General features: G+C 44.4%; 1 protein-coding gene across 1 annotated transcript in view; it reads right to left on the reverse strand.

Annotated features, from left to right (window-relative positions):
• The window catches only part of PTPN11 (protein tyrosine phosphatase non-receptor type 11), a 66,068-nt gene that overhangs the window by 20,924 nt on the left and 32,361 nt on the right, over positions 1–12,783 (reverse strand). The window contains exons 7-10 of the mRNA XM_010995935.3: positions 7,378–7,474; positions 4,951–5,030; positions 4,675–4,833; positions 843–974 (exon numbers count right to left, since the gene is read on the reverse strand). Of these exons, the coding sequence (XP_010994237.2) occupies positions 843–974; positions 4,675–4,833; positions 4,951–5,030; positions 7,378–7,474 (468 nt within the window). The remainder of the gene's footprint in view (positions 1–842; positions 975–4,674; positions 4,834–4,950; positions 5,031–7,377; positions 7,475–12,783) is intronic.

A 12,783-nucleotide genomic window follows, 5' to 3' on the forward strand; every position in this document is an offset into this window, starting at 1 on the left:
GACACCTCCATCTGGGAGGCCCTCCCCACACTGTCTTCTTCCACATAAACCTCACCCTTAATGGCCCAGCCTCTTCTGAGATGCTCTCCCTGATGCCCCAGCTGGAAGGAAGCCCAGCCTCAGCAGAAGCACAGCACCTGAGACGTGTGACAGCCGGCGTCTGCTCTAGAGCTCAGGAGTGTGTATACACGGCTTCTCATGGCTGCAGGACTGTAATTCTTTGAGGACAAAAGCTATTTTATTCACCTATGTGTCCCCAAAGGATCTTGAATAAATCAGCCCCTCTAACCATGAAATTAAAATGAATCCAAATCTAAAGCTACTTTGTAAAGTCAGTCACTCCAGGGACAAACCTGAACTGCATGCAGTTGAGACCTGATGTCATGGAATTTGATCACTAATAAGCCTCAGGGCCTTTGCACTTGCTGTTCCCTTGGCTTAGAACACTCCTCTATGACTCTCTGGATGCTCCTCCACCTTTGAGTCTCAGCTTATGTGGCACTGCCTCAGAGAAGCCCTCCACTTTACTCCTCCTCAGTCTCTAACACACCGTCCCGGGGCTTTCACAGACTGAGCACAACTGGAACACTTAGTTGGTTATCTGCTTCCTCACTTTCCACCTCCCTAGGCTCTGGGAGACCAGGGACTGTGCTGGCCTTGTTTGCGATGTTCCAGTAGTAACTCAACTGTACTGGGTACCTAAGAGGCGCCCACTAAACAGATGTTGGATCGGTGAGTGGATGGATACGTGGATGCATAAAAACAGGAGTAACCGCACCACCCTGGAATGGCGCACACCCGACGCAGTTATCAAAGTCTCTAAAGTACGACAATATACTTACTTGTCCAACCTTCGAAAGTTTAAGTTCTCTCAATGTATAATCGTGAGCGGCACTTTCTTTGACGTTCCTGACGCGCATGACCCCGTATTCTTTCAGAGCGTACTCGTCAGGCCAGTATTTGACACATTTACTCTGGAAGGGATCAGAGAAAAGAGAGTTAATCTCTGTGAACTCTGACATGAAAGCCTAAACCAGCAGATAACCAGTGTTCAAGTCTTGCTTAATGACCACTAGCATGGAAAATGACCTGTCTGGTGTCTAACTGTTGGTTTTCAAAGGAAAGGAAAGGAGAATTCAAATAAGAAAAGCAGGTGTGTGGAGAACCAGGGAGCACTGGGAAGAGATGGCCGCCTTTGTAGAGTTGTCTGATCTAAGCCACAGGTCAGAGGAGAGTCAGTGCTCATTTATTTCCCTCTAAGGATCCAAATAGACAGAGAGAGGGGGGCTACCCAGGCTGAGGGTGCTGTTCAGAGACCACTGAGTTTTGAATTCCGGAGATCTGCCAGTCACTCTGCAGGGACGGCAAGCAGGGACTCTGGAGGTGGATGGGCCGCCCCGTGAGCCAGACCGTCTGGTTCCCTTCCACACCAGTGTAGGAGGCCTCCATGCCTTACCTAACCCAAGTGTGAGTTAACTCCAGCACAGAAAGGCAGCCGATGGGGTTTTGAACCAGCTGCTTTTTCTATATCCAGATCCATTTGATACCTGCTACACACGCCACCTTCACTTAACTGGGTGCCTGAGAACACCACGCCTGCAACAGCTGCTGGCTTCAGAGCAGGCAGACTGGAAATACGGCACCAAGAGAATCATTCTCGCTGCCGAAGAGGAAGCTATGTCGCTCAATGAGAGATGAGTCTGCACATATCTGGTGATGCATCCTGGGCAGAGAATGAATTTGTGTCTTATTTTTCCCTGGGAGCAGTCACCCACACCACTCACTTTGCACAGCCACCAGCAAGAGCAATGTACCTTGTACATTAGGAGGACAGAGAAATTCACCATTATGAAATGAGAAATATGAGAGCAGCTGCAGACATCCCCACAATCAATGAATAATTGAAAGAAAAAAACATAGTAGGAGGAACGTTCAGCAGAAGAATTAATGGACAGTGCTACTTTTTTGCTTGGCATGGTTTATGTGGTCTTTTATTTATTATTCTGAATTCAGCTTTCCCTCCAGTATTTTATAGATCTAAATACCTCTTTGACAGATTTGATACAATTTTTATTATCTCCAAATAAACACTTTTACTATTAAGTGTATGCAGTGTTGTCACAGGCCGATCAATTCTGAGGACTGCCAGTTGCTCAAGAGAACACAAGTTAAATCACAAGTCCTAACACTGTAGCTGACTCACACATCTGCAAACTACTGTGGCCCTCCTCCCAGTTTCCCAAATTCTGATGTAAACCTTGGCAAACAAATTCTAAAATGTGAGCACTGAAACTTTAGCTTTCAAATTAAAGCCCAGGAATCAAAGGGAATCTAGAGGCTGGTTTTTCTTCTGTGCACTGGGGGTACCAACAGAGGAGGTTATCAGAAAAGGCCTGTGTGGAGAACGAAAGCCCATGGTGCCCTCTTCTCCAGCAGCAGGGGGAAAACAGGGAAACAGGCACAGGCCAGGGGTGGAGGGAAGGAGCGGGGCAGAGGGACCCAGCCCAGTGTCTGTCTGTCCTAGGAGCTTCTGACAGCTCTTCTGAAAGAGACCAATCCTGATCCTTCTGAAGTGACCCAAGAACCCTCTCTTCACAGCCCCCAAGTCCTCCGAGAACAGGTGGCCTCCTACATCTGCAACCAGGCAACAGGCAGGACAGAGGCTTGGTTTTCCCTTCTGTCCTTAGGGCAGGTGGACCCTCACCCAAAGCAGAAACTATGAAGACGTTTTAAGTTGTCCATTCATTCAAGAACATCTAATGTTACTGCAGGCAGCCACTGGAGGAAGCCTTTGTTTCACAATGACCAGATCTGGCCTCAGAGGTATTCAGAAGTGTAACAACCAGCAGTACAACAACAAAAATCTTATAAAATTACACTGCCCTTCACAACTGATACGAAAATTACATCAGGAGGACTAAAATCCAAAATCACCCACTTGTCTTTTTATGGGGTATGACTGCTACATTTCATGCAACTTTTATATAAACCAATTAAAGTGTATCTAAAAAAGAATTTTAACTAGAACACGGACAAAAACAGAGAACTTTTCCACGTTAAAAAATCCACATGGATGGGCTCACTTTGGGATAACACAGAGCTGTCACTCAGCAAGATTTGTCTGCTTCTCTGTAGGTATGGAATGTTATCACTTTCAAAACGCTGAAGTGTCATGAAGAGTGTAGGGAGATGGGTACTTGGCACACGCTGCTTGAGGGGGTGTGCCCTGGGACAACCACGCTGGAGGTCAGTTTGGCAGAATGCATTAACGCTTACAACATGCACACCTGGCAATTCCATGACCTAGCAATTCTCCTTGACATCTAACCTCAGAAACACTTGGCATGTACACATAAAAGCAAGAACAAGACTGTTCACTTCAGCACTATTTGTAAAAGCAAAGATTAAAACATTTAAATGCCCGATATATGATGTTTAAATAAATTATGACACACTCATACCATGGAATATCACATGAATACTAAAAAGAATGAGGCAGGCCAATATGTACTAACAGAAGGAGTTAGAACATATATATAGTTGTGGGGCGAGAGGAGGGGAGGAGAACCCAAGATGCACAATAAGGTTACTGTATGACAACACTTTTTCATACAGTACTTTTCAGAAAATAGTACTATATATTTCTATAGGTGCAAATGTAGGTAGTAATGCATATAATACATATACGTAAGCAAATGCCAAGAAGACAGTATAGAAGAATACGTATCAAACTGGTAACAGGGTTTACACTGGAGGAAGGACCAAATTGGGTGGACAAGGGATGATGACAAAGGTAATTTTAACCTTAACTGTAATGTGTTTGAATGCTTGTCTGAATATATTGTTTGCGTAATTCTAAATAATTTTTTAAACGCTTAAAAGTCGTAAGTATAGTTCACATGAGCAGTGAAATCAGTGTTTATTAATTAGCCCTCTAGGCTCTTGAACGTACTAGACAGGCCTTCTTACGTTCCCTTTATAACCTCTGCTCCAGGACACAATGAAGTAACAGGGACTGGGTTTACCCTTACACAACTGGAAAACTGGAAATAAGGTTAGTAACAAGGACATTGAAAAATCTCCTATAAACGTATCCCATATGTTCAAAAGGTATAGTAACTGATGTACATGTTAAGAAGAGAGACACAGACGATACTAAAAAGACTCCAAACTTGTAGAAATGAAAAGGACAATGTCTGCTATGAAAGTTATACTGGATGGGACTATCGGCAGATGATACACTACAGAAGAAAAGATTAACTGAAAGATGAATAGCAAAAGAAACTTAACCAAAAGGAAACACAGAAGGAAAAAAGTGAGCTGAAAAAAAAAAAACAAACAAAAAAAAACGAAGGAGGACAACTTCCAACAGCCTAATATACGTGTAACTGGTGTCCTGGAACAGGGTGGGGTGGGGTACCAATTTGAAGAAATAGTAAACATTATTCAAATTTGAAGAAAAATATAGATCCACAGACCTAAGAAGCTCCATGAACCCTGTGCAGAAGAAACATAAAGAAAACTACGCCAAAGTATGTCAGAATTAAATTTCTCCTCCTTTTTGTCCAGAGGGTCAGTTAGAGGGAGCGAAACTTGTTTATTCAGTTCTTAACGTGGTCAACCTCACACGTCCGATACTTTAAAAATAGTTTATCAGAAGAGTATGTAGGATACCTTTCCTCTTTCCACTTCTTTCGTTGTCATGACAATCACTCGAGAGTTCTCTTGAAACACCATCCGCCAAAAGTCATTCACTGTGTTTTGCAGGCAGCCTTGCGTGGCGATGTAACTCTTTTTGGGCTTTGAGTTGTTGCACTTGGTTTCAAATTCAGGCTAGAAATTTAAGGAGAAAATCCTTCAAACATTTGACAGTTGCTTTCAGGCCACAAGGAAGGATTTAAAATACAAAAATTTGGCTCATCAGGAAATACCATGAAAAACAAAGTTTACCATGATAATATTTGCGTTGATGTAATCTGAAACAGGCTCATTGGGATCACCGTCATGTAGGACAACCCTGGTATGGTCAACTGGAAGAAAAAGAGACCACAGTCACAAAGGCACTCAGACCTCTTCAGGACAAATCAGTTCAAATCAGTTCACCCTCAACCCAGTCCAAGTTCTGTTCATTTAATGATAAAACAATGTTAAAACTGAGTACAACAATAATCTGAACACCACTGGATGCCTCATAATGCTTTTCCTTCCTTTAAGGAGAATAAAGTAGCAACGTCAGTTCCTTGGTTTTGATAACGTACGATGGATATACAAGACACTATCACTGTGAGAAGCTGGGTTAAAGGGTACGTGGGAACCGTCTACATATTTTTGTAATTTCTTGTGAGTCTAAAATTATTTCAAAACAAAAGGTTTCATTATAAAACAAAAGGAAGAGTAAAGTACAGATAAAATGACCTGATATCTGAGATTTGCTTCAAAATATTTCAGGGAGAGAAGTACATCAGAATACAGATGAATCAAGACGGGGCATGAGTTGACAACTGTTGGAGCTGGGTGATGGGTACGTGTCGGTTCTATTTGTTTGTTTATTTGTTTTTTTAAACTATTCTGCCTATTTTTGAATATATTTTAAACTTTCCATAATAAAAACTTTTTTCTTTAATGAAGTAGAATTAAATACAGTATCTAGAAAAGACTCTGATGACAGTATCTGCCAACAAATTCTATATAGAAGGACATGGTATAAAAATCTGCGTGTTCTACTAGGCAACATACTTTACACAGGGAGTTAGTGATACAGCTGTATGTCTTAACAGAATAATGTTCTTTTGCTCTATGCTCCCCATTTTTAAAGAAATAAGAGGCTAATCAGAAGAAACATCTGATTGGGATCTTTAAGGGAAAAGAGGGCAATAATATTCCATTTAGATACTTCCTACATCTTACTAATGAGTACCATTTAGACCTCTTGAGCAGAAATGAAAACTTCAGATATAGAGGATGATTCCTCCTCAAGGTCATTAAGACCATGCTGTGGCTCAGACTGATTCTCTGTAAATTTCTTCTTGTCTTTTCTCAGGATTATCAATGCCTCCACGTCCTCCCTTCCTCACCTGCACACATTACGAATTATCTCTATGGATGTAACATACATATACACCGTGTTATGTGCACACATATACAGAAAGAGAGAGACTGTACTACACACGCATGTACACACACACATGTACGTGGTTTGAGTTTACAATATCTGACAAAATGGCTCTGACCTGATGAGACGTTAGAGCAATGCTCGCCAATTTGTCATGCTCCCCAATAAACTTACATAGTTTTTGAACGCCGAAATATATACACATACCCACAATCATAGATATAAACAAGACTTATTTTTAAATTGGGTAAATTCATTATGCATGCTTTGCCATTATCAGGTTTAAATTTTTCTTTTTTCTCTTTTTTTTTTTTTTGGATAAAGCACATAAATCAAGAGAAGTTCTACATGTTCCTTCTGTGCCCCCTGGTGGACTGCCTTGCATAGCCCGCTCTGGAGATCCTGCATTAGAGCGTGGGGCTAAGAGCAGTGACTCTGGGGGCTCCAGTACCAGTTCCCCCATGCACTCCCACGTGTGACCTTGCTAAAATGGTCTATAAGGCGAGAACAGTCAGAACACCTGCTCTGCATGCAAGCGACATGGATTAAGTGAGACGTGGACGCAGGGTCTGGCAGAGTCGGCCCTCAGGAGAGGTGAGCCGTGACAACTGCCTCATGCCATTTCTGGGCACCTGGTCCAAGGCCTACATCTTTCTGGGCCTCCTTTTCCCCTTGGTTCAGCTCAGACTCTGCCTGGCAGCATCTGAGTGTTAAAGGAGGCACTGCTTTGTGCATATCACAAGGTCCTCTTCTGAGCAAACCATAGGTATGTACCCGAATCTGCAGTAACTCGAGCTCCAGGGATGAGGGGGAAGAACAGTTGGAAGAATCATCAGGAGGAGCTTGTCTGTTCCCCAGATGAGGGGGAGTCCCAGAAAGGAGGTGAGCCCTCCCAAAGACCCATGGGCTGAGGACTGCAGAGCAAGGACATAAGCCTGGGTCCCCTGAGGCTCCTGGTGTGGCCTGACCCTGGGAGATGGCAAGCCTTGAGATTATCTCTCTGAGGCAGACAAAGCTCATTAACAGAAGAGGAAACAGCCATGCTCCAGCCTCCTAGTGGCAATTTTATCCATATCAGCATCACAGGAACTCGGTGAACGAGGCCATTCAACCCCATCACAATTATTTTGGAAACCACTCACCATTAAAAGAAGCTAAGGCCTCGGATCTGCTGAGAAGGCACACGGCCCCCAGAAAAGTTACAGAGATGCTGGGAATCAAAATCTCCAAGAGTGACTATTTCTGAGAAATACAGTGATACTTACAGGGCAGGATGTTTTTATATCTATTTTTGTTTTTATTTTCTTGCCTCTGACCCTCTTTTCGGCTGTAGAGAAGTTTGCACTCCTGTTGTTGTAGTGTCTAGAGAGAAACAAAAGTAAACAGTATTATGGATCAAAAACTAAAAAAAAAAAAAAGCCTAACCCAGTATTTCTGCTTTAGGGAATTTATCGTAGGGAATGTTCAAGACTCATGACATAGTAGCTCATCTTAACGCTGTATCCACAGTGGCAGAAACATCAAAAACAACGTAAATGTCCAACTGCAAAGGGCTGCCTATATCACACTTTCATTCATTCATATAAAAGAACGTTCTGCAGCCACTTCATTTAAAAGATTTGCCAGGAGACTACTTAATGCCTTGGGAAGTATTAACTGAAAAAAAGGTCAAACTTCCAAAACAGTGTCTTACATAAATCACGTCTGCACGTGCCCATGTATATGGGAAATGGCAGAAAGATATACTCCAAAGAAGCGATGGGGATGTTTTTTCAGGCCAGTAGGACTATGAAGGCTTTTTCTTTCTTTCTTTCTTTTTTACATTATTTTTTACCTTAATTTTCTACAATGAATAAATATTTATAAGAACAATTATTAAGTATGAATACCAATTATTAAGTACAGGCGCCAACGAGCACTGGTGTATAGAATCCAAATAACAGATGTGATCCATGTTCTTGAGGAGTTTATAATCTGCCTACTTTTACCATTGATTAATTCAGAGCAAGCCATACGTCAGTTCTCAAATTTGGATTCTGGTGGACAGGAGAAGTGGTTTTGGTAGCACGGTATTGCGGGCGTGCAAGCTTTGTTAGCAAGGCTTTAGAGTCGACCTATACCTGGGCAGCCAGCCTGCGTCTTCACAGACACCAGCTCCCCTATGTTGTCAGGAGAGGGAGGGCCCTGTACCCTCCCCAGCCAGAGACTGAGGAAGAGAATGCAAGTGGTCAGGAAGGGTGTCTCCACCGGGAAAGGAGTAGGGACCGTAATCAGGGAGAGAAGAGCCTGTACCAGGCTGCCGCCCCGGGGCTGGGCCCGGGGGAGGAGGGACGTGGGGAAGAGAGGAGGACCAGCTGCAGAAACAGACAGGAAGTCGGCCCAGCCAGGCTGAAACATTTTCAAAGACTAGGTTGCATTATCAAAACTGCCAAAAGTCCCTCTTCAAGGGGCCAGTGGTTTCAAACAAGCCTAATTTATAACAGGAAATCACAAATGGGCAAATCAAGAAAATGAATTGCAGACTAAAAAGAAAAAAAAGTTTTATATATATATATATATATATTAAATATATTTATATATGCTAAAATGGTTATCCCTTAAAGGTTTCTTTCTCTACAAGGAGAAGCAAAGTCAATATTTCATAACATGGCAGCCCTGTTATATTTCCATTTCATTTATCTGAGTTTTATAGACAGGTACAGAGTCAGGAGTTTAAATCGCTATTTGACTCTTGGTTTCAAAATGCAGTATTTGGCCTTGACACACAACTCATAACCAAAGTGTTTGGCCAGCTGAAACCTGGACAAGAATAAAATACAATGTATGCATAACTCTGGCAATCAGACGGTCATTCAAAATTCTTAAATAAGCTAAGACTTAAAAAAATACAGCCATTTGCCTTCACGGAGCTGGCATCTCCTTTAAACTGTGACCCAGCCTTAACTGAGCAACACTGCTGCGTTAGGAAGAAGGTTCAATCTTGATTTTCAGACATTCAGGTGAGGTTCAAAAAGAAGTTCAAACACTATGAACTGAATCCATCACTTAAACATCAACCAAGTGAAGAGAAACACCCGACAAAAGCTGCAAGGGGGGGGGGGTGTACACACTAGGAAGTAACAAGGTGCTTGATTGAAAACAAAGTTAACAGCAAAGCCTTCAAGTGTTCACTTATGAAACACACGTCAAGTGACGCCCCAGCTGCGGAGGGCACGTTGCCAGAGGCATCTCTAGAAAAGGCGAATTTCATCCAGTCTCCCTGTTGAGTCACCTTCAGTTTCTCCCTCTGCCAAGATCAAGTGCAAGCTTTTCAGAACAACTCCGCCCTTCTTGTCTCTGAGCACGTGGAGGCCTGCCTCTAACCTCTGCTTCCTCTTCGCCAAGTTACCCTCCTGCCTGTGCCTCAGTTTCCACAAGTGCAGAGCGAGGATGACCCTAGTCACCTACCCACAGCTGGTGTAAGAGTTCAGACGCACTGTCCGGACTCCAGCCACACTAAAATATACATAAAGGTCTTGAACTCACCGTACGTCCTCAGGCCTTCAGGTTCTTGTACCAGCTGTCCCCTCTGCCTAGAACTCCCTTTCTCTGCCTTGGGTACCTGTGAATGGTTACGTTTTACGTATTCATTAGGACCCAACTCAAATACTTCCTCCTCTGGGAAGCTTTCCTGACCCACTCAGCACGGTGGAGCATGACTTCCTTGTGCCTCCAGATACCAGTGCGCTGCGTGCAGTACCTCCTTCTCGGAGCACGCTTGTCACATTGAACCCCAGCTGCATCTCTACAATATGTCTCTTGTGCTAGAGAGCATGGACCACGCTTGTTTGCCTGCAACCAGCACAGCACTGGGCACAAAGCAGGCACTCAAAACGTATTTGCTGAATGAACAAATACACACAGAAGGGGTGGGGACAGACAAACCACAGACTCTCATTGGTGATGGCCTCCCCTGCTGACACTGTCGACCTGGATTTCAACATAAAGGAAAATCACTGTAGGCAAAACATTAAAACAGCATTTCCCAATCTTTGCTCATTTGAAAAGCATCTTCAAGATGTGCCATCTCGGCACACCACCTATTATCAGCTGTTTTCTTAAACTGACCTTCTCTTTTTCCCCTTCACAGTATGTATTCCAGAAGGAAACTTCACATTACTAGCACACATGAACATCAGTATCACTTGCCATATACAGAAAGTAACCAGAAAAAGGAATGTAATAAAAATGAAATACTGTCAAATTCTACCTAGATACCATAGCATACCTGAGGTTTTTTGTGAAAAAGGGACACCACCCGCAGGTGTTCGAGGTAGATGTTAAAAGCATATTAAAACTATACTCAGACCTCCTAAGCCACGTCAAAAGGAATAGACAAGGGTTAAAAAGAGAAAACCTTCCTCATTTGCTAATTCAATCCTACTTACTATAGTGGGTTACGACCGAAAATCAGCACACGAGAACACTCAGCCAGACTAAAGCCAGAGTTCCAGGCCAGGGAAAGCCTCATCAATCCCCATGGCATGTTGGCTGGACCTTCCACTCAGGGCAGCCAGAGGCGTCCCTCATTCAGCAGTAAGTTACCCATCACCTCTTCCAGCAGGATTTGAGATGAACAGCACACAAGCTGAGCCAGTTTGGGCCCCAAGTCTTCCAAAAAGGACAGGCCCAGAGGCCCTGCGTCCCAGGCACAGTCGGGTGCTAACTGCCAGCAGCTGGCAACTGTCATGGATTGATAATCACTCAATGTGCCTCTCCCCACAGCTCCTTCCTCAGTGCCTATTAGCCCATTCTCATCTGTTCCTGGGGCCTAAATTGCTTGAGCACATTTCATAGCACACAGTGGAAGGCTGCTATCCATCTAGAGGGATACTGAAAAAAAAAAAAAAAGGACTCAGAAGTTGTCACTTTCCATGCTCTACCCGCAGAGGTTCCCCGAACACCCGAGATAATCAGTGACCACCTGCTAAGGGGCACTTCCTCCCCAGCACCAGGCTGATGGCTGGAGGAGGCAGAAGAGCCAACAAGCCCTGCCCCTAGGAAGTTATAATCCCTTCATGGTTTCTCTTCACAACCTCCCTCTCACCAGCAGTGCTGGGGCACCAGAAGCTGTGAATGACCTGTCAAGCTGAATGTCACCGTCTCCATCCCCATTCTCCACCGGGCCTGGCAGGATGTTAGTGATAAGCGTTGGGACAGGCAGCAAAAAAGACACTATAAAGCTGGGGCACAGGCTGCAAGATACCTTGTTTTCCCAAGTAATACAACTAAAGTGTGTGCACCCCAGGATGAATCCTCAGAAAGGACCAGGCTAGTTACAGTCACCTGATTACATGAGTCAAAGCTGATCAACAAAGGGATTATGTCAACTATTAAGCCTTTACAAAAGGCATCAAGAGAGTCGATCCTCCGATCCACGCTGTACATTAGGAATGCCCAGCAGCACGACCAACCACGGACGCAACAGGTGTTCACGGTGCAGAACCAACTGTCCCTTATATTTATGGCTGCTGAACACCCCTGCTCCCCACACCAGGACCCTTGCCAGCCTAAATGCCAGCAGCGGCGTCCCAGTCATTGTGGTGACCAACAGACACCCTCACAGTCTACCAAAGCCTTCCGATTAAAGACCACTGGAACTGGCTCTTGGCCAGAATGTCAATGCAAGTGGAGAAGCAGGATCAAAGAAAGACAGACAGTCAACAAGTGAATGGCAGAGCCACGCAGCCTCGTGCACCAGGACTGTGGCCCAAGAATTTGCCTGCACTGCTCTGAGCAACAGGGACAAACTGTTATGGGGGAAAAAATGATGCCACTAACCATGAAGTCCAGACCAAACTGCACAGTCACTTTACTTTTCAAAACAAAGCTACAAAGGGTGGGAAGGGAGGAAACAATGTTAACAAAATATTGATACCTGTTAAAACTGAGTGTTGGGAAAAAGAAGGTTCATTGTTCTGTCTTCTCGATTTGGGGGCATGTGAAAACTTCAATAACACAAGGGTTTTATAAGCCAATTATAAAAAATCAAAATGTAAAAGCTCCTGCGAACTCTCCCCCAAGCCCGCTCCTGGCCAGCCTCCTGAAGGAGAGAAAGGGGGCTGAGAGAGGCTGTCAGGCAGAGGTCCTCTCTGGTTTGGGGCCCACAAATAATTACGAGGACAGTGGTAACCACCTGGCAGGCTCCAGAACCCGGCCTTCCACCTGGTCTCAATGAACTTCTGTTTTCCTTTGGCATCTGTCCTCCACACAGAGAACGCTGCGGTTTCTCACTCCATCCTCTTTTCTGCACACTCAGCAGTGTTACCAGGCACCAGGGGCGGGGGAGAGCCCCCACTTCCAGACACCACGCCGCAGGGCCTGTCACCATTCCCCTGCAGCGCCCTCTGGGAATGAAGGGGCAGCTGGAGACTCGTCACCAGAGAAGATCCCAACTGATGGGCCAGCACTTACAAAACACCGTGAGGGACAAAACCGACCCAAGATCTGGTTCCCTTCCAGGTACTTGTTGTAAGTCAAGTCACCTCCTTCCTCCGACAAGGTGGAAGTATAAGTAGAAATACAAATTGAGAAGATGCGGTCCCCAGAGGAGAACAGGTTCTGACATAGGAAAACGCAGCAAACAGCACAAGACAAATCTATCGCTAAGTGCGTAATGAACTACATGGTAT

The sequence above is a fragment of the Camelus dromedarius genome, chromosome 31 (assembly GCF_036321535.1).
Source record: "Camelus dromedarius isolate mCamDro1 chromosome 31, mCamDro1.pat, whole genome shotgun sequence".
Classification (NCBI taxonomy): Eukaryota; Metazoa; Chordata; class Mammalia; order Artiodactyla; family Camelidae; genus Camelus; species Camelus dromedarius.